At 41.2% G+C, this 22,840-nt stretch overlaps 1 protein-coding gene across 1 annotated transcript in view; it reads right to left on the minus strand.

Moving 5' to 3' along the window:
• LOC135111411 (putative histone-lysine N-methyltransferase PRDM6) overlaps positions 1–22,840 on the minus strand; it is a 165,168-nt gene that overhangs the window by 51,151 nt on the left and 91,177 nt on the right. Inside the window, exon 3 of the mRNA XM_064024669.1 lies at positions 12,623–12,706. Coding sequence (XP_063880739.1) covers positions 12,623–12,703 — 81 coding nt within the window. The 5' untranslated portion in view covers positions 12,704–12,706. The remainder of the gene's footprint in view (positions 1–12,622; positions 12,707–22,840) is intronic.

The raw sequence follows: 22,840 nt of genomic DNA on the forward strand, positions 1-22,840 counted from the left end.
TAAAAAACTGCATAAAAAGTCCTTGTAAAAAAGTACAGGATTTACGTGACTCTTGCCGCCCGCTCCGCCTTTACTTGTTTACGTTTTACCTTGCGTCACAAACTGTAAGGCAAGACTCCAGTTTTTTTTTTGTATGATTTTTGCTACAAGTTGTGAGGGAATGTTGAGTTTCTTGGTTTGTTTAGCATTTTTCCGGTTGGAATCTCGACTTCATTAAAAATTTTGTATATATTTTTTTCTTTATTTTTCTTTTCTTTTAGTTTTCATCGCAGATTTTAAGGCAAACTAAAGCTTTTTCTTTGTGTAATTTTTTTTAGAGTATGTTATGAGGTAATTCTGAGTTCTTTTTTTTTTTTTGCAATTCTTAGTGGAAATAACAATATCACGTTTTGTTTATTTTAGTAATTTTGTCATTACATACTTTCACTTTTCTGTATCCCACTCCGAAATACAACTCATTACTTATTGACAAAACTAATTCATTTTTTTTATTCAATCACACCTATTATGATTTCCATTATTCAATCAGAACTTCAATAAATACTGTGCCTTTTTACTGACATTCAACAGACAGATTTATTATTCAGACAGATCAAGATTTCTCATTCAAACATTATACACAAAGAAAATAAGATAAAAAAAAAAATACTGCTATTTGGCACAGCTTTCCTTTACTGCTAACCACTCTGAGACATCTTTACTTGTTCACAATCACCTACAAACATTGTACTGGCTAAATCTACCTTTACTTACCCCATTCATTCTTGTAGGTGCTTATAAAGATTCCATGCATTCCTGTTAAAAGAGTTAAACTAAAAATGACCACTTTCCTCTGTCATTTACTCGAAAGCCGCGCACTACTTCAAGGAAAAGGCACCGAAATCCCTGAAATGAGAACTTGACTCCTATTCACAGCCTCAGCTAAAAAAGATCACTGCCTTGTGTCATTGATCTGAAAGCTTCTCCTTCACCTTGTTCCTTTCACCACAATGATCCAGTCAAAGCAAAAGCACCGATGTCCCTGAAATGAGAACTTGACTTCCCCTACGCAGCCTCACTCCAGCCCTGACCCAGAAAGTGACGTACCTTGCAGGCCTGCCTTAGTTGATACTGAGGTTCACCACTTGCTTAGTTAACCCAGAATGTTTGAGTGTGGAGTTCCTCAGGGGATGACGACACCGCTTGAATTGTTTCTTAAGTTTGTCGGCTTCACTGGGTCGGTTTAGAGGAAGCTTTAACCCTTTCAAAAGTCAGTCAGAGTCAAAACAATTTATTGCCACTGAGTATTATTACAATATAAAAATAAACAAGGCAGTCTGCCAAAATTAAAGGCACAAAGAGCGAAATTAAAAAGAAAAAAATCTCTGCTGTGGCTTTTCCTCTTTTGGTTGAGCTTAATAAAGTTATCTAATGAAAGTTTACAGCATACTTTCCAAAGATACCGCGGACAGAGAAAGGTGTGATGGAGTAATGTAAATCTTTCAGTAACTGCAGTTTTATCAATGTACCATGAAAGTCAAGTAGGGTCACTCAATAAGCAGGTGTCGTGGCATCATTAATACCTGAAGCCTCAAGGTGGTGCAAAAGGCATTTTTCAGTCAGATATCAGCAGTTTTTGGCATTCTTTTCTGTTTTTCTGTCCATAATGAGTAATAAGTACCAGAAATTAAGCTGTTACTTCGCTGTGTCTCAAAACAATGCTTTATTCATTGACGAATAACCTAACCAGTAGGAACACACACCTGGCAGTCGCCTCATAAAACACACAGACCAACATAACCCATCAACCTTCCAAAACTCCCAATCTCTTAAAGCTAACAAGCAAACCAAACTAACTTCAAGTGTTTTCATTCCTCAAGAACTATTCTTACGTAGAAGCGAGTCGAACGGCAAACGATCACTCACTCGCCAGTCACACGGGAGGAACGCAGCGGGTAAACTTGGCGCAGGCTGTGTAAACAAGACAGTAACTCCGTGAGACACCCAATCCGCTGAGGACGGCGGAATTCGGGCGAGGGTGGACGGAAAATAAGCGAAAAGTCAGTGTTGTGGCGATGCTGTATATCTAAAATGAGTGGGGCGGGCGTGAGAGCGACGGTGTTACTGGGAGAGGAGTGGAAGAGGAGTTGGAGGAGGAATGGGAGAGTTTTGTGTGTGGTCTAGGTGCTGCGGGATGCTGGAATATGGAAGGTGAAGTGATGGGTAGGTGTGTTTTATGGGTGAAGGTGTGTGTGTGTATGTGTGTGTATGTGTGTGTGTGTGTGAGGAGTGAGTGGTGGGAGTTAGAGGAATGAGAACAATGGGAGTTTCATGGGAATGGTTGGCGTGGGAGAAAGAGACGCTGCATGGGAGGTCACAGTGAGAAAGAGGAGAGGAATGGTTGCTTCAGGAGTGAGTGAGTGAGTGAGTGAGTGGTCGGGAAGTGTTCGGGGAGTCAGGTTCTCCCTCGTCGGGGCCTCATCAACATCCCAAACAGTCTTGCGGCGGCCCGATAACAGAGCGGAGTTGCATGTTTCTTTCGCTAATACACACACGCTTTGCTCAAGTTACATTCCCGAGGCCTGAGCGAAAACACAAACCTCTCCTTCACTTCCTCGCGCTGCTGCAAAATTTTCCTGTTCTGCGTCTGTTGCTAGTAAACCTGACAGTCTTTAGGGTTCCGGGAAGTAGAGGTGTGGCGTCGTGCCTTGGAGTAGCGATGCGCATGTCTCGTTAGCAGGAATCAAGTGCAGGGAACGTATGAGGTCGCGGAACAGCAAGGAAACAACAGAAACAAGCTTCTTCTGTGCCCTGTCTTGTGTTTACATCAGGAAATGCCACGGATTCCAAGCTGTGCAGAGGACACGATTCTTGCCTTTCTTGTTCTCCTCTTCCATGTTTTTTTTTTTTACTTGTCTTTTTTTTTTGTCATCTTATCACTTGCCAGAGGGATTTGTGCGCGTTGACTATTTTTACGCGGGTTTTGATGTTTGCTTGTGCTGTTACAGCGCTTCAAACGTTCACTCTTTATACTCTTTTAGGGATTATCACGCTCCTCAATCTCAGCTCTCCTCGGTTCTCGTCCACATGTTTTTTACCGCTTGTTCTTTACCGGTGTCGCAGTATCTGCCGCCGCGTGTCGTAGTGCTATCTGCGCCCCGCCTCGTAGGTCACGTCCGCTGGTGAGTGTCGCCTCCACTTCTTTGTCACAGCGCTCAGTGTTGCTCGTATAGTCCAGAACAAGGGCGAGAGTCGTGTTTACCTGGACGCCGCCCTTGTTGCTACCCGGTGTCCCTCCTTCAGCGGCGGCAAGGCGGGTCTTATCTGAGCCAGGTGACCCGCGGGACCAGACGCGCCGGAGCCTCCGACTGTCACCCGTCCCTCGCAGCGTGTGTGTTCCCTTCACCTGGCCAACGCCCCCTCCCCTCCCCTCCGCACTTACCCCTCCTGTACGCCCCATTTAGCTCCCCCACCCCACTGTACACATCAAGTAGCACCACTTCTCCCTACTCCCTCCCCTCCCACTCGTCAAGTAGCCCCTTCCCACTCCTATACACTCCAGTTAGTTGCGCCTTCCCTCCATACGCCATTTAGCGATCCTTGCCTCTCCTGTACTCCCCAAATAACTCCCCTTCCCCTCCAAATTCAAAATACCGCCCCTTCCCCCTTCTGTACTCCCCAAATACTTCCCCCTTCCCATCCAGTACGCCCCAGTTAGCTCTCCGTTCCCTACACTCGTCCTCCCCATCCCACCCTCCCCTACAACCAGGTCGCGATAGGTGGTAGGTGGTCATAAGCCGCGAAGGGAGCCACGCCCGCCGCGCCGATCAGTCCCCGTCAGCGTATCAAAGCGGGATAAGTGATGGGGCTTTGTACCTTTTTGTCGCTGGGATCAGGTGTCCACGCGAAGACGTTTACCTCCTTCTTAAAGCGCCAATCAACGTGAGGGTCCAGGCTGCGGGCGCACAGAGGAGAAAAACTGATAGATAAAGGAGAGAGGAAAGTCCATCTAGCCGGGACACCTGCAAGAGAGTAACCTGCGAGAGAGTGAGGCCCCACCAGACACCTCGGAGCCCGGATACCCTCCTCCTCCTCCTCCACCCGGGACACTGATAGCACCCGACGGCCACGTGTACTAGACGAGATACACACACGCAAACACAACACACACACACACACACACACACACACACACACACACACACACACACACACACACACACACACACACACACAGTTAGTTTACCGACACAGGAGTAATAAAGTGATATATTAGCAAAATACATGCAGACACACACACACAAACACACAAACAAACACACAAACACAAACACGTACCTTTCCCTCACTGCTTTGTCATCTATTCATCCCTTGTAATGACAAACTCCGGAACTCCCTACCTCCTGTATTTCCTCTTGCCTATGAACTAAATTCTTAAGAGGGGAGGTTTCAAGAACGAGTAATTCTAGATATGGTTTCAAACTGTTCTCTTTAGGGACCTGCACCTTCAACGGGCCTTTTTCCCGCCTCTACCCCTTTTTATGTTATCCTTGGCAAGATTCCCTCAAATCTCATGACCCAAGGGATAAGCATAAGGACGATAACCGGTAATGAAACAGCAGAAACCAGAAGAATCTATAAGACTCTCTGTGACAGACGCGTAAACAAGGATCAGCTTGGGGAGAACGGACTAGTGATATCGATTCAAGGAAAAAGGGACACACTAAGAACCAGGGAAACCTATCAGACTATGACACAAGCCTACACAAGAATAAAAAAAAAAAAAAAAAGGAAACATCAAAAGCCAGGAAAACTATCAAACTCGCGATGACAGAAGGGTAAATAAGAAAGGGTTGGAGAGGAAGAAACGGGTGAGTATTATTCGTTCACGGAGGGCATATTCTTGCTGTCGCTTATTATTAGGTCAGGTGCGACAATTACAGATAGAGGGCACGGCTGATAGGGCGCAAGCGTGGCAGCTCCTCACGTACGCCATTACCGCCACCACGACCCGCCGGAACACCACACCGCATGATAGCAACACCAGTTCACCAGTTACATCACCACACCGCACGCCGCACGATAGCAACACCACAACAACATTACTATACCAGCATCATCACCAAACCGCACGCCGCATGTTAGCAGTTACACAGCATGAATAGCAACACCACAACACCAGGTAAAGATTTGTAGGTGTTAATCATATTATTTCAGCAGAGTAACAAAACACATTCGGAATTAAACTGGCCAGCTTTTTTTTCTTTTATTTCTTCGTCTTTTTCTTTTTTTTGGAAGGGTGAACTTGAGCAGGATTTTTTTCTTTTTCACTCTTTTTATTTCACTTTGCAGACTCCCTAACTCGTAAGAAAACAGAAAAAAAGTAACACTCACAGGAAACAGAGGCCCGAGGCATTCCCACGTAATATATTCAGTTAAGTAAGATTATATATCCCAGATAAGATTCCAAGATAAGCAAGAATAACAGGTAAGTAAGATTCGAGGCAAAATTTCCAGGTAAGTAAGACTCAAGGAGAATAACATTCCAGCTAAGTAAGATTCCCAGGTAAGTAAGATTCCAGGTAAGATTCCCAGGTAAGTAAGATTCTAGGTAAGACAGATTCCAGTAACAGAGCTAGAAGTAAGATTTCAAAGGTAAGACTCATAGTGCAAGGTAGGTAATGGCAGGTAAGTAACATTATCCCTCAAATTACTTTATACTCAGGTTATATACGAGTAATTGCGCAGGTGTGTTATTTGCTATTTAAGGAGATAAAGGGTTGTTGGAGGCAATAAAGGGGAGTTAAAGGATGGCGATAGGAAAAGAGATAAGGGAGGGATTAAAGAAGGGAAGTAAGGAAGGAGGAAAAATGAAAGAGAGGAAGAAGGATTAAGGATTAAGGGATATGGGATAAGGGATATGAAAAAAAAGGAAAAGAAATTATGAAAGAAGAATAGTCGAGAGAATGGCTTGGAAAAGGAGATAAGGAAAGAAGAAGTGAATTTAAATGAAAAGGAAAATGAGAATGAATGAAAAGGAGAAGGAAGGGAAAAGGAAAGGTCTTAGTTATCATTATCTTCTCTTTCTCTCCATCTTCCATGTAAAGAAAGGAAAAATTAACGTGAAAAGAGGAAAGAAAGTAAAGATAAAGAGAGAGAGAGAGAGAGAGAGAGAGAGAGAGAGAGAGAGAGAGAGAGAGAGAGAGAGAGAGAGAGAGAGAGAGAGAGAGAGAGAGAGAGAGAGAGAGCGCATCTTAGTTTTCATTACGTGACTAAAAAAAAAAAAAAAATCGCAGTCAATCCTCTTTCTTTTCTTTCCATTCTTTATTTCCCCGTAAAGTAAAACAAACGAAAAGGAAGTAAAAATGAACGAGAAAAGAGGAAAAAGGTCAAAATAGAGAAAAGAAGGGAGAGAGATCGTTTTAGTTATCATTACGTGACAAAAAAAAAAAAAAAAAATTTCTAACAGCCTTTCCTCTACCATCTCCCTCTCTCCTTTATCTCTCAGTTCACACACAGCGGACAGATGAAAGGCTAAAACAAACACAGGGAGAAAGAAACTGCCCTCTATTGCTACTGGTCCAGAAAGTAAGGACGAGTAGCCAAGACCATAGAAACTTTACAGAACACATGAGGAAACCGCTTCTTTGTTCGTGACTTAGAATGATAATGACTGATAAAAAGTGAGTAATTGTAGTTTGAAGGGAATTAAACTAGCTGAGTCTTTTGATATTATGTTTTTTTTTTATTTGTTTCTCTATTTTTTTTACTCGAAGTGATAGAGGTTGGTAAAGTGAGTAATGTTTACAGTAATATAAACTAAAGTGGGTAGTTGTTTTTGTTCTTTCTATTTTGAGAGTGGCATTATAAAGGTGCTTCCATTTTTACCTATTGCTCTAGTGCTGGTGACTCAGAATGGTGAAGGAAGGTAAGTAATTTCTATCGTAATCTAAACATAACTAAATTGACTGACATCTTTGTTTTTATCATTTTTTTCTGAGGTAGTAGTATAAGTAGTAGTATAAATGAGCTTCTTTTTTGTTTTGTTATCTTTGTGTCCTTGGCCTCTTTCTCTGGCACAAAAACAAAGAAAAATACAAAAACAAGAAAATAAGGTCATTCAGTAATCGTTCATGCGTCAAGTAATTAGTGAATACAAGATGAATGATAGTTAAAGGGTTAAATATCTAAAGAAATAAGAAGTGAAACACGCAAGAAAAACGTACTTTATAATCTTAGGAATTTATTTATTTTTCCTTTGCTTATAAGAACTCGTCAAATTTTTCTCTTGATCTACTTATAAATCTTTCATTTTTTTTTTCAGTTTTCACATCGACCGGAAGCTAAACACACGTAACTTAAAAGCAAAAAAATAGAATAAAAAAGTCACCACCACTAACGCAAGGCTGTGGTGACCGAGGATTTCTATTTTAAGCTCCACTGAAACTCAATCTGCGTCCCCATGTGTCAAGATTTCTATGAGGGAATGAACGCGCAAAATAAATAAATAGCAAAGAATGTCATGACCAACAACCTTCTATTTTTAGCTGCACCGGAATTCTATATACGTATCTATGTGTCAAAATTTCTATAAGGGAATGAACGTGCAAAGATATAAATGGTAAACTCAGGCAGATTTTCAATGAATTTGGAACACTGACGTTGCACTTATACATTTGAAGGCCACGTGTGTGTGTGTGTTTGTGTGTGTGTGTGTGTGTGTGTGTGTGTGTGTGTGTGTGTGTGTGTGTGTGTGTGTGTGTGTACTGATAAGATCTATAAACCCTCACCTCCCGCTGTAACGTGAAGAGGCAAACTATCAGCGAGCCTTGGGAGGAGTTGGTTCATTCTCACCTGTGTTACCTGGGAGGAGAAAACGCGGCCACCCTCCACCCGCCACTAGGCAACACAGGTACACTCCAGGTATAAAGTCATGGAGGTTAGGTTAGGTTAGGTTAAGTTAGGTTAGGTAAGGTTAAGTTAGGTTAGGTTAGGTTAGGTTAGGTTAGGTTAAGTTAGGTTAGGTAAGGTTAGGTTAGGTTAGGTTAGGTTAAGTTAGGTTAGGTAAGGTTAAGTTAGGTTAGAGTTTCCCGAATTGTATACGTGGTACCATAGACAGGACATCGCTTGGGGGAGAGCAAACAAGGATAAAAATAAAGGAGAAATTGGAACGAGCTTGTATTAGTTTGAAGCACGAAGCCCCTCACTTCCTCCTCCTGCTCCCGCCCGCACCCCGCCCCCCGTAAAAAAAAAAAAAACGGGGGGGCGTTGAGTTGTACTTTTTTTTTTTTTTAGGAATTTTGTTTTGGCTGTGTTTTTGTTTGGTGAATAATATGAATCTTGGAGAGAGAGAGAGAGAGAGAGAGAGAGAGAGAGAGAGAGAGAGAGAGAGAGAGAGAGAGAGAGAGAGAGAGAGAGAGAGAGAGAGAGAGAGAGAGAGAGAGAGAGAGAGAGAAAGGATATAGTGCTGAATAAGTTCTTTTTCCTCTGTGTGTGTGTGTGTGTGTGTGTGTGTGTGTGTGTGTGTGTGTGTGTGTGTGTATAAAGGAGACTAGTTGACGAAGGGTAAGAAAATGTGAAAAAATCTCCCTCTATTATTTTTCGCTCCTAAAGAGACAAAGAAAGTAAAAAAAAAAGGGAGAAAAGAAAGAAAAGTTGGTCAGTTTAGCTTAAAGTGTCTGATATTCATCTTTCGAGAGAGAGAGAGAGAGAGAGAGAGAGAGAGAGAGAGAGAGAGAGAGAGAGAGAGAGAGAGAGAGAGAGAGAGAGCTGTCCTCCACCACTGGCTGCTATGAACACTTTATATTGCTTAATTTAATATATATAAGCTTATCTTTTAACAGTAAGTTGCTTTTATCTTATCTTAACGATGTTTGCAGCTTGATATTATTTAGACGTGCGGCGCCACTAAGCAGTCAGTCAGACCGTCAGCGAATCAACCAATCATTCAATCAATCATTTTATTTTCAGCCTCTCACTGCCCTCCCTCAATAACACTTTTTTCCTGTCCACACTTGTAACTGTCTTGTTTTGTTCGGCATTACATTATTGTTCTCCCACTCCCTCTCTCTTTTAACTCTCTCTTATCTCTTAATTTTTCTATAAACTCTTCTGTTTTTCTCTCCCTTACATTCCCTACATTTCTCATTTCTCATCTTTCAGTGTCTTTCCTTTCTTTTCTCTCTCTATATACTTCAAGGCCACTCTTTCTTTTCCTGCTCCTTTTCCATCCTCTTCTCATCCTCTCCCTCAGCTTTTTCTCTATCACCTTTTCCTCTCTTCACTTTCCTATCACTATTAATTCCCATTCTTACCTTACTCTTACCCCTCTCTCTCTCTCTCTCTCTCTCTCTCTCTCTCTCTCTCTCTCTCTCTCTCTCTCTCTCTCTCTCTCTCTCTCTCTCTCAACCTCTAAACTCACGTCTTGTACCACTCTCCCTCTCCCATCCCTCCACATGTTCCTTCTCCCCTTCCCCTCCCCTCTCTCCCGTCTCTCCCTCCCGTCCTGTGCAGTATAACACGCCCGTCTGAGAGGAGAACATGAGTGTGTGTCACCTCATGCTCCTCATCCACAGCCTCACACGACACAGAAACTTGACCCACAGTTGACTCAAGGATGAAGGACACAACCACCGCTGAGTCAGAGGATCAAGCATAACTCACCGCTGACTCATGCTATCCTCACGCTATCCCGCATCTGCTAACCTACTCACGACCCCTCGGTACCTCCTGAGTAAGAGCAGGAGGGTGCGAGTATACTGGGGCCTTGCTGACTCATGAGGCCAACTGCTGACTGCGCTAGGTGAGTAAAAAGAAGCGTGGAGTTTAATTGTTGTTGTGATTCATCATAATGTGTAAAGTGAGCGGTAAAGATGCGGGTCCCAGGCTGTGATTTCATGAGTCACGAGTAATGCATCTCGTGGGAAGTGACGAGTGAGTGGGAAAAATAGCGGTAAAGAGAAAGGGGATACGAGAGAGAGAGAGAGAGAGAGAGAGAGAGAGAGAGAGAGAGAGAGAGAGAGAGAGAGAGAGAGAGAGAGAGAGAGAGAGAGAGAGAGAGACGGACGGACGGACACAGACAGACAGACAGACAGACAGACAGACAGATAGACAGACAGACAGATAGACAGAGACAGACAGACAGACAGACAGACAGAAGCAAACAAATTAAGAAACTTAAGAAATCAAGCAAATATTGAAAAAAACACATACATAGATAGACAAACAGACAAAACAGACAGACAAGCAAACAAACAAACAAACAAATACAAAAAGGACAAAACAAAAGAGAATATAAAATGAAAACGACAAACACGCAAAAAAAGATACAAATGCAGAGAGAGAGAGAGAGAGAGAGAGAGAGAGAGAGAGAGAGAGAGAGAGAGAGAGAGAGAGAGAGAGAGAGTATAAACAACACCTTGACGAAGACCAATTGGCACGCTAACAAGCACAAGGTCAAGGGTAACATACACACATATTTTTTCTCCCCCTCCTTATCTGCGCGACACTACGACCCGCCCCGCCCCGCCTTTGCAGCACACCGCGACCTGGCGCCACGAGGCATTGGCAACACTACTAGAGGTGGTGGTGGTGAATGGGGGATTGTGAGGGATTTGTGGGCGGTGGTGGTGGTGGTGGTGGTGGCGGTGAAGAATTATGAATGGTAGAAGTAGTGATCGTAGTAGTTATGAAGGAGAGAGAGAGAGAGAGAGAGAGAGAGAGAGAGAGAGAGAGAGAGAGAGAGAGAGAGAGAGAGAGAGAGAGAGAGAGAGAGAGAGAGAGAGAATGTGAGGAATTTGTGAGTGGTGGTGGTGATGGTGGTGGTGGTGATGATAGTAAGTGGGAGTAATAATTATTTTACGAGTCCCGTGGTGGAGAAAGGAAGGGAGATAAAAGGGAAGAGAAAGTACAAATAAAAAAAAAAAAAAGGTGAAGTGAATAAAGTAAAGACCCAGAACTGAATATGCAACGAAACATCTTCTGGCCACGGGTGATTTAGACAAGCGAAGAAGCAACGTAATAAGGAGAAATATTGAAGCTGGCGTTTGTTTATGGTGAGACATGAAACTTAAGAGCTGAACAAACTTATACACTAAAGAACAAAACACAGAAACAAACACAGAATAGAACTAAAAAGAAAAGCAGCCCATAGGAAGCAGACCTTGATAAGCAACACACACACACACACGGACAAAACTGGTGCATAGGATATTTCAGAAGCGTCTAGACAACAACCCTGTGTGCGCGTGTGTGTGTGTGTGTGTGAGTGTGTGTGTGTGTGTGTGCTCAAATCCCAACACGCATCACGTAACCGTGTCATTATTATTGCAGTGTCCTTTACAGATCCGCCAAGTCTAATAAAACTATCAACAGGCAAACACAATACTCTATCAAGCCTGGATATGCGACGCGGGACCAAAATAAGAAAATAATATAGTAAAAATGAGACAAGAATAATGAGTAACTCCACTGTAACGTAACCCGGCAGCCACCGCATCACTGTACCAACAACAATGATAATAACGATGATAAAGACAACAATATATCCTTACAACGAGGCATTTCCTGCACATCCGCGGTGGGTTATCAAGAAGCGGGAACACGAAACGTAAAGAGAGTAATAACACAGGCAGCGAGAATTTACGAACAAACACTGCTGACACTGAACACTCGTCTTAGTCACTATTCTGTATTCTCTTTGCTTCACACTGTATTCCTGTTAACTCAAGCAGGTATTAATTTTCATATTAAACCACAGACTGATGCTAATTCACGAGCAAACTGCCACTGAGCACTCTCCTCTTGGTCTTAGTCACTCGTCCTAAATACTTCATATTCTATATTTTGTCGCTCTGTTAACTTAATTTTCATGTCAGACCACAAGTTGATGTTAATTCGCAAAGACATAATGACAATTCACGATCAAACACTACTTGTCTCTTGGTGTTAGTCAATGGATACGTCATAATGATCTATTCTATACTCTACTCGTATTTGCTTTACACACTCATCCTTTTAACTCAAGCACGTCTCAATTTTCATATCAAACCACAAACTGATGCTAACTTACAAAAGCAACAAGAATCTATGAACAAATAATACTAATCACTGAATACCTGTCTATTGGTTCTAGTCATTTAGTCAAAATACTTCATATCGATTCTATATTTTCTCTGTTTAGTTTATACACTCTCAAGTTTCATGTCTCACCATAAACAAACGCCAGCTTCAATATTTCTCCTTATTACGTTGTTTCTTCGCTTGTCTAAATCACCCGTGGACAGAAGATGTTCCGTTGTTCAGTTCTGGGTCTTTACTTTATTCACTTCACCTTTACTGGTCTTTATCAAAACTGAGTTCCTGTTACCTTGGTTTATCTTTAAGCTTCTATCAATCCAAGTGTGTGCCGGGTCTTGTTAAATTTTTGGTTTTCCTTATATCATGGGGTATTTGAAATCAGCCATCAAATTTTTGAGAAAAGTAGAAGCATCATCAGCATTAACATAATAGTTGTCATTATGATTATCACTGTTACTGCTGCTGGTGCTGGTGCTGGTGCTGCTGCCACAATAACAAAAAAAAAAAAAAGGAGATAAGAAGGTAAGACACGTCACACACACCACAGCCACACCTCACCACATACCTTCTCTCCTTCCCTCAGGTTTTCCAGCACCGCCGCAGCATTTCCGACCTCCACCACCTTCACCACCTCCACCACCTTCATCACCTGTAAATATAAATAAATAAAGCAAATACAGAAAAAAATGAACGTATCGATACCTGGACCACTTCCCTTCAACCACCCACATTACAAACCTCCTCCCTCCACCAGACTAGACTTTACACAAACCACATTCCTACATACATGATTTATTAACAGAACAAGTCAGTCATTACCAGAGCTTGCGTGGTCAGATTTAATTAGTAATATATATACATATATATATATATATATATATATATATATATATATATATATATATATATATATATATATATATATATATATATATATATATATATATATATATATATATATATATATATATATTTTCACACTGGATGAGTTTCTTTATAGGATGTGACACGGTGACACTAATTACTCATATTTGAGTTACAAAAGGAGAGATGAATATTATAATTATTTATTAGTATCCTTTCAGACACACACACACACACACACACACACACACACACACACACACACACACACACACACACACACACACACACATCTGATTAAAATTTAAACACTGGAGGCGAAACTAACTCGATAAATACACACACACATACAAACACACACACACACACACACACACACACACACACACACACACACACACACACACACACACACTTTAACATATATAAATATACATAAGCATACACACCTGTATACACAGACGCACAATCCAACACTGGACATAACTGAATCACTGAATACATAAATAATCATGCAAATCACACTCTCACAACGTAATATATCTTTACCATTGTCAAATATTGTGTGTTAAATTTCTTCAGCAGCAATGGTTTAAATAATAATCAAATATGTATGTCTGGACCGCCACGTGTAGACCTGGTGGCTTCTTGCTGGCTCACTTATTTTCTTATGTTATTGTGATCTTTTGTCTAACATGTTCACGATGGCGGAGTAATCTTAAGCCTTTACTAATGGTGCTCACAATACCTTAATTCCATTCGACCGTGAGACCATAGACCATACTCATCAATAAATAGCACTGGAAATTATCATTCGTGAAGGTAATTACTAAAAACTATCTCATTAACTTTATAGCAATTTAATAATCATATTCATAAAGGCATTTTACTTTATACCGTTTAATTAAGTAAGTTTAGAAACCACATTCTTAAAAGTAAGGGAAACCACATTTATGTATGTAATGAAACCCTTCAGTATAGCACAATTAAGAAACCACGTCCCAAAACTTGCTGAAAACCACTTTCCTTGATAAATAGCACTAGAAACCACATAAAGATACCAAACACCATATAATTCAGTAAATAACAATAAAAAAATCATAAAGGTACTTTAAACTTTTTCCCTAAATAAATAACACCAACATTCACGTTTTAAATGTAATATAAAACCTCTTGATAAATAGCACCAAAATTTACGTTTTAAAGGCACTAAAATTCCAATCCCTTTGTTAACAGTACTAGAGACCACACGGCAGAGAACCAGACACGCTGACCACACTATCGGCAGTTGTGTTATTCAATAGTGGGCAATCTGGCCAAGGAGAGATAACAAAACTGAGATAGAGAGAGAGAGAATAGATGAACTGACCTTGACTGACACTTGCTATTACCTGCGCGCGCGCGCGTGTGTGTGTGTGTGTGTGTGTGTGTGTGTGTGTGTGTGTGTGTGTGTGTTACGTGATAGGTAGGAGGGGGATGTTTTGAGGTGTGAATTTTAAGATTGTTGTTGTTGCTGTTGTTGTTGTTGTTGTTGTTGGTATCATTAGTTTTACACTTCGTTATTTAAATGATCGTTTTATCTATTTTTAACTGATAATCTACGTCGAAATAGTAGTAATAGTAGTAGTAGTAGTAGTAGTAGTAACAACAACAACAACAACAACAACAACAACAACAACAACAACAGTAACCCTCAAGTCCCATACGTGGTAAGTGAAAAGGAAGAAAGGTATTGACTTATCTTTTTTTAGTAAGTTTGCTGTCTTTTTTCTTTCCTGTTTTATCATTCCCTTAGCGGCAAATAAGGAGTGAAAGTCGTGTCTTTAATTCTCTATAGCGTGTGTATGTGTGTGTGTGTGTGTGTGTGTGTGTGTGTGTGTGTGTGTGTGTGTGTGTGTGTGTGTGTGTGTGTGTGTGTGGTCTTATATGTACACAGGATGAGATGTGGTTATTTTTTTGTTGTGTCCGGATATTTTGTGAATTCTAGTGTGGTGTATTGTATGTTGTGTGTGTAGTAATGTGACTGTGATGTGGCTTGACGTGCCTGTGTATATATTCCTAATGTTTCTATGTCGTTATGTATGTGGTCTGTCTGTGGTGCCCTTATGTGACTGTGTGGAAGTGGAATGTACCTAAAACGTTGGCACAGTGTTATGTGATGTAGATGTGGCTATGAGAGAGTGTGGTGAGAATATGTGGTTTGGCTATCATGAGGCTACGTGTGGTATGTGGTGTGGTTGTGCGTTGCATCGTGTGTGTTATGTGGTATGTGATTACGTAGTGTAGTAAGCAGTTGGGGGTATGTGATGTGAATGTAATGTGCTATGTGGTTTTGTACATATGTGCTGTGGCCTTAAAACACCTTTAATATGATATGTTGATATGCTGAGTGCGTAACATTGAGGGTGCGGTATGTTTCTCTGTGTCTCCGTAAGTATGTGATGTGTCTTAAATACTCCTATGAGATCCTGCGCAATATTGATGCATGGGAGTGTGGTGAGCCTGTAATGTGCTATGTGCCTTTACAGTATGTGGCAAGCGTGTTATGTTCCTATATAGCTCCATGGTATGTGGCGTGGTTATGATGTGGTGAGTCTGTATTATGCTACGTGCCTCTGTAGTAAGTGGCGTGGCTATGCTGTGGCGTGGCTATACTTTGTCTATGCTGTGGCGTGCGTCCGTACCAGTGACAAAGCGACCGCCGCGGCACTCATACACACCGACACTCCTCGCAACATCTTACCTGTGATTATATACACATTTACCTGAGATACCTGCGTCCGCGTCCCTGCACCTGCGCCACACCTGGACGAGACGCACCTTCGACAATCACGACTAATTATGGAACAAAACCAAAGGGAAGTGAAATGACTACAGCTGACCTAACCTCGTCTGTCCCCGTTGCTAATTACCATCCACAGGTGAGCGTGGGTAAGGTGGAAAGGTGCTCAGATTGTAATGAAAGGTAATGGCAGGTAAGGAAACGAACGCAGTATGCAAATGAGGTTCAAACTCCCGGGCCATAATTTGTCTTGCGAACACTTAGCGGTGGAAGGGAAGGGTTATACGCGTGTCCGGTTAACTGTCAGCCGCCGGGACGTGTGTGTGTGTGTGTGTGTGTGTGTGTGTGTGTGTGTGTGTGTGGTTCTCTCGGTTCTCTGGAATGACGAAGGAGTAGGAAGAGCAATGCCTGTGGTGGTGGAGGTGGTTGTGGTGGTGGTGGTGGTAGTAGTAGTAGTAGTAGTAGTAGTAGTAGTAGTAGTAGTAGTAGTAGTAGCAGCGGTGGTAGTAGTAGTAGTAGTACTAGTAGTAGTAGTAGTAGTAGTAGTAGTAGTAGTAGTAGTAGTACCAACAGCTACATTCCCACCACAACAACTACTGTACCATCGCCGCAACCACCACCACCACCACCACCACCACCACCACCATTTCCACACAAGAGGAACATTAGCAGTAATCACAGTGTCGTATTTGGAATTCCCATGTCAGTGTATGGTGATGAGTGGTGTTGCTTGCCTTGAACAGGAGCGTGCGAGGTGGTGGTGGTGGTGGCAGGTGTTGTGCATTCCAGGGCGAAGGTATGGAGAGGTGGTGGTGGTGGTGGTGGTGGTGGTGGTGGTGTTAGGTTTATGAGTGAATGGAACGTGAGTTAAGAACCTCCCTCCTCTCTCTCTCTCTCTCTCTCTCTCTCTCTCTCTCTCTCTCTCTCTCTCTCTCTCTCTCTCTCTTACTAACATAATCATGGAGGAGAGAGAGAGAGAGAGAGAGAGAGAGAGAGAGAGAGAGAGAGAGAGAGAGAGAGAGAGAGAGAGAGAGAGAGAGAGAATTAATGGTGACAAAAGCTCAAATTAATTTCAGGAAACATCAAGGAACATTCACCATGACTAACTTACAAGAAAAATACCTGTAATGTTATATTTCCCTTCACCCCACACACACACACACACACACACACACACACACACACACACACACACACACACACACACACAGAGTCGTTCGTGTGTGTGTGTGTGTGTGTGTGTCCGTCCGTTCATTTCAGCGTTGCATAATTCTTCGCGCTGTCTCCTTTGCCTTCGCCTCGCCAAGCTTTGTGAACCAGTAATGTGATTTATATGAGTGTGTTGGTGGCGATGACAGAATACTAAGAGGGAGAGAAGACCACCGAGTTTGTGAGAGAGAGAGAGAGAGAGAGAGAGAGAGAGAGAGAGAGAGAGAGAGAGAGAGAGAGAGAGAGAGAGAGAGAGAGAGGTCCACTTTCCCTCCACGCCGCTACACCTTGCCGTAATCTCGCACGTGCATTGCAACAAGTAAGGAATCACCTCCATTTTGTCCTCCTTACCGCAGTCATATTTGAGCTCAATTGACGCTGAGCACGCGAGACGGGAGAAAAAACTCGAAAAAAACTCGCCTTCTCTCTCTCTCTCTCTCTCTCTCTCTCTCTCTCTCTCTCTCTCTCTCTCTCTCTCTCTCTCTCAAATAACACACTTATACCAGGAGAAATCTCTTTGCAACTCTCCCCACAAGGTCTTCCCGCCCGGCAATCAAGGCAGGGACAGACACAAACCAAAACCCTTCCCGCCCTTTGCCTTCACTCTCGTCCTCCTCCTCCTCCGGGTCCTGGTCCTCTTGCTGCGCCTCGTCTTCAATACAGATTCCGACGGCGAGTGTTTAAGCTCCGAAGGCAAGGCTGACGTGGAAGTTATTTACCAATAAAAACATGTAATCTGCCTCAAAATTACAAATCAGTTGCTCTGAGAGGCGGGTACAGCGCCGTATCATTAAGCCACACACCTCAGGCACCTCTAAGTACGGGTTGGTTGCGCAAATACATGGGAGGAAGGGCTGGTTGGAATGGCCGGCTGCCACATAAGCTTTCTGCAGTCACCCTTATTCTAGTTTCCCGCTGCAGGGGTTCCCGGCGAAGAGGAGGACGAGGAGAGGTTGGTGGTGGTATGGTATGGTATGGTATGATGTGTGTGTGTGTGTGTGTGTGTGTGTGTGTGCTCCGCCTCGTCTAAAGAGATGAGTTAGCAGCAGAACGTGTTGGTTATTATTTACAAAGGAATGTAAAGTACACTAAAAGAAGGATAAATAGTATTAATTCTGATAAAGTTCTGATAAAGTTTTGATATCTTTGTATGTGTTAATGTTAAAGGAACGTTCACACTAAAAAAGTTATTTACTGCCTTTAAATTTGTTAAGGAGAGGTCTCAGAAAAAACCCGTTATTCATTTGTTTTCTTTAGATGTGTTTAGTACCAGAGAAAGATCTCACAATAGAAACGTTTATATGTTTTCTTAAGATGCGTTAGTGTCACGAAAAGATCTCAGGAAAAAACGTTTGTTATTCAGTTCTATTTCAGCACGTTAGTTTTTAAAGGAAAGGACAAAAAAGGAAATATTTGCTTTAAGTTCCCTCCTCTTTGATATCTTGGTGTTCAGGGGAAGATCTACACTGAGGTACAGGGGCAGGTAGCGGCTTAGCAGGTGAGGTAGTAAGGGTTAGTCTGGGTGCGGGCGGCTCCTCTGTGCTCTAAAAGACTCAAAACACCCGATAATCCTGCACCGAAGTGACAAGTGAGCAGGACGGCGATAAGGAGCGACTGATAAGTAACGAAGGAGTACCAGAGTGAGGCCGTCTTTCCCCTGTCACACTCCCTGACGTGTTGTGGGACGCCCGTCACTCTTATCGCCTCACACTCACGGCTGCCACGCTCACGTTGTGCCCTAGTAAGCTTGCCGTGTCAAAAATATATAATGATAAATAAATATATAAGGATGGAATAAAATAAACAGATGAATATAATACAATACAGTAGAATAAAAAATAAACTCGACTAAACTAAATTAAACTAAACTAAAATAAACAAATAGATAAATAAATGAACCATAAAAAAAATCAAACTATAAAAGAGAATGGCCAAACCTATTTGAACTCGAAAACAAACAAAAAGACGATGAATTTTCACTTCCCAGTATGTAAATAAGAATTAGTTAACCATTTTAAGAACATAAGAAAATAATGAAAGCTGCACGAAGCCATCAGGCCTACACGTGGCAGTCCCTGTATAATATGCTTATATTATATGTTTCGTATATGTTTCCATCTATCACTCCCACCTATAAATCTGCCAAATCTTCCCTTGAAAGCTCCTTACTGACTCAGCACTAACAGCATGATTAGTGAACCTGTTCCACTCATCTACATTTTGTCTACTTTACTAATGCAATAGTTAAGCAGGATTTTTACTCCTTCACGTCTTTCACTGGTAAACTCTGGAACTCTCTTCTTGTTCTTGTTTTTTTTTTTTTTTAATTCTTACAGCTTTAGATTTTGCTCAAGAGGAGCATCGGGGACACTTAGGAGATAAATTGCTCTTTTTCTCGGTTCTTCTCTTGTGTTTATTTTTGGGAACAGCATCAAGAACAAGCTTTTTCTTTTTACTACCTCCCCCCTCCATTTTTTTTTATCTTAGCCACTCCCTACATAAAAAAAAAAACTTCCATGAACAAATAGGAAAATTTTTCGGAATCAACTTTTTCACTGATATTTTCTTGAAGGCAACATGATAGGCTAAACAAGCTTTCATATGATTTTGTTTTGATTTTTATCTCTTGGTCTGGACTTCTTGACATGGTAGAGAGAGAGAGAGAGAGAGAGAGAGAGAGAGAGAGAGAGAGAGAGAGAGAGAGAGAGAGAGAGAGAGAGAGGTTCTGGATGCGTCTCGGCAGTCGTCTCTTGAATAATAATAGGAAGCCTCGTCTGCCTTGACACATGTGCAGGTAACTCTTGCTTGGTGGGTTGAAACTCTCGATGTATTTTGAATAAAGATAAAGAAGCCTCCATGTCAATACACGGTGAGTTATGAACAGCGAACATTATAGCTTTCTTTACATATACGAAAGTTAAATATTGATGTTTTATACTGTGAAATACGTGTAGTAAACAATGCCTTTTTTTTTACATATATAAACAATGAAATATTTGCAGTAGATAATGCATTTTTCGTGCATATATAAAGTAAGATGAAAGTTAATACGTCTTAAACAATGTAATGCATAAAAGAACACTATATTTTCTTCGCGTGCACGAAATAAATAAATAAATAACTAAACAAATAAAAAATGAATAAATGAATAATGTCCACACGCCTTACACTAACAGGTAAATAAGAAAACAATCCATCCTTATTTATACATGAATAAGTTTATAATATACGCTGATACGTCTGTCAGAATGGCCACAGGAAAGCGAGGCAAATCTGTCTGGTGTCATTTAGAGCAACACCAAATATGCGACGACTGACATGGGACCAGTCAGGCAGAGAACACGAGAACACGGGGAGAGAACCTAAGAACACAATGCAGTCCAGAAAACGAGATATATTTACTCACACACAAAGAAAAAAAAAAGAAAAAAAAGAAAAAAGTCAAACACAACGAGAAAACAAATCACATAAACATAAATCTCACAAAAAAAAAGTCAAAGGCAGAAAGAAGAAGAAAAAAAAAAAACTGCATGAATAATACACAAATCTGTCCAAAGGTAAACACTGTCTTGTCTTGGAAACACGAACCATTTAACTATCAATACTATCGTTGATGGTTTTGGTGGTGGTGGTGGTGGTGGTGGTGGTGGTAGAGGATCAGGAGGAAAGAAAAAGCAGGAGGAGGAGGAGGAGGAGGAGGAACAGGAAGAAGAAGAAGAAGAGGAGGAGGAAGAGGAAGAGGAGGAGGAGGAGGAGGTGGAGAGCGTGATTGAATGAATAAATTACTGATTGATGAGTTGCTAAAAATTGTGTAGCGATTAAAGATAACAACAAAAAAGTAAAATAAATCAATAAACAAACATACAAATAAACAAACAAATAAACATAATAAAACCACAAGGTCACACGGCGCCGCATTCACTAATTTAAAACAGCAATAAACGAGTAAAAAAAAAAAATGCAAATAAAACTGGACACAATGAAAATAAATGACGCAGTTAAAACAACAGCAAGTAATTTGGAAGGAAACTGCAATTTATGAGAAGGCCACAAGAGGAGGAGGAGGAGGAGGAGGAGGAGGAGGAGGAGGAGAAGAAGACGATGAAGATACTGATGAAGATGATGGTGGTGGTGGTGATGGTGATAGTGGCAATGATAGCAGAGATGTTAGCTGATAGTGACACTGATGGCAATAATGTTGATGATGGCAGTAATAGTGAGACCAACAAAGATGCAGACCTTAATGTTTTTCTCTCCTTTATTATGTGTCGGGGAATACAGAAAGATTTAATGGCACTTAATGGTGACGTCAATAAGTAAAGATCCGGTTTTCGGCATTGCATCCTTTAATTTATATAATGTAAACAGTATTAGTTAATCTGATACCCAATTAATTTCATTCGATCTTTTTAATAATTCTCGATTCCTTTAAAAATTCACGATAGCTTTAATAATTGATCCTTTTAATAACTCATATACTTATACTCTTTAATTATCAAATGTTATAATAAGTTCATCTGACACCCAGTTAATTTGATTCGATCCTTTTAATAATTCTCGATTCATTTAAAAAAATCACGATAGCCTTAAAATTTATCCCTTTAATAAACCCATACTTATACTCTTTAATTATCAAGTGTTATAATAAGTTCATCTGACCACTAATTGACTCCTCGCGATTCCTTTAATAATTCACAATCCCTTCATCATTTCACGATTCCTTTATCATTCCTTTATCATTCCCCTAACATTAATTTCATCTTATTTGCCTTTATTCCTTTTACAATTCACTTAACCTCCTCAATTAATCCTTCACTATTTCACGATCCCTTTAATAACTTCACGATCCCTTTAAAAACTTCACTCATTCCCTCTGAAAAGTCTTATATTCACCCTTTGATCCCCTCGTGTGTTTTCCGCGTTGCTATCTCCCGCCCACTGATACCTGATGATAGCATGATACTGTATCTCTTCACTGGTATATTAGGCCGTGACCTCATTACGTTGACCTCTCGATGACCTGTAGGCGTTCGGAGGTCACCGCTCTACCTCTCACAAGAGCTAGGAAGGGAAAAATAGATAAAAAATAAAGTAAAATTAGATGTGGTGTTTTGTATTACGTGATTGACTGGCTGATAAGGAATGCCAGAGAGAGAGAGAGAGAGAGAGAGAGAGAGAGAGAGAGAGAGAGAGAGAGAGAGAGAGAGAGAGAGAGAGAGAGAGAGAGAGAGAGAGAGAGAGAGAGAGAGAGAGAGAGAGGAATGCTCGATAAGAAGTGGCAAGGTGTGTAAAATGTATCAAAGTAAAATATTCGAAGCGTAAAGAGAAGAAAAGAAAATGAAGATACGACAGCAAGTTATATAAAACATCCACAAAGAAGAAGAAGAAGAAGAACAAGAACAAGAACAAGAACAAAAACAAGAAAAACAAGAAGAAGAATAAGAAAAACAAGAAAAATAACAAGAAAACGAAGAAAAAAGAACAAGAACAAAAAACAAGAAGAGCAAAAACAACAACAACAACAACAACAACAACAACAACAACAACAACAGCAACAACAACAGCAGCAGCAGCATCAATGAATATGAAGGATGAGGGAAACCGGAATCAGCAACAGACAATAAATAAGAAGAAAGAAGCAAGAACGAGAAGGAGAAGGAAAAAGTTGAACAAGATCTGAACGATGAGGGAATTTTACAGAACATCAATCTTGTCTTGTAATTTCCCCATGACATCTTCCCCACCTTCCCCTCCACCTCCCGTCCATACCTCCAGTCCTTCCCCTCCACTCACCCCCGTTTCCCTCCTCCTCCTCCTCCTCCAATACCTCCAGTTATTCTACGCAGCAAAGACAGACAGAGAGACTTAAAGACAAAATACTGGTGTTGCTGATTGTATTCTGAGACACACACACACACACACACACAC

Source organism: Scylla paramamosain, chromosome 22 (genome assembly GCF_035594125.1).
Source record: "Scylla paramamosain isolate STU-SP2022 chromosome 22, ASM3559412v1, whole genome shotgun sequence".
NCBI lineage: Eukaryota > Metazoa > Arthropoda > Malacostraca > Decapoda > Portunidae > Scylla > Scylla paramamosain.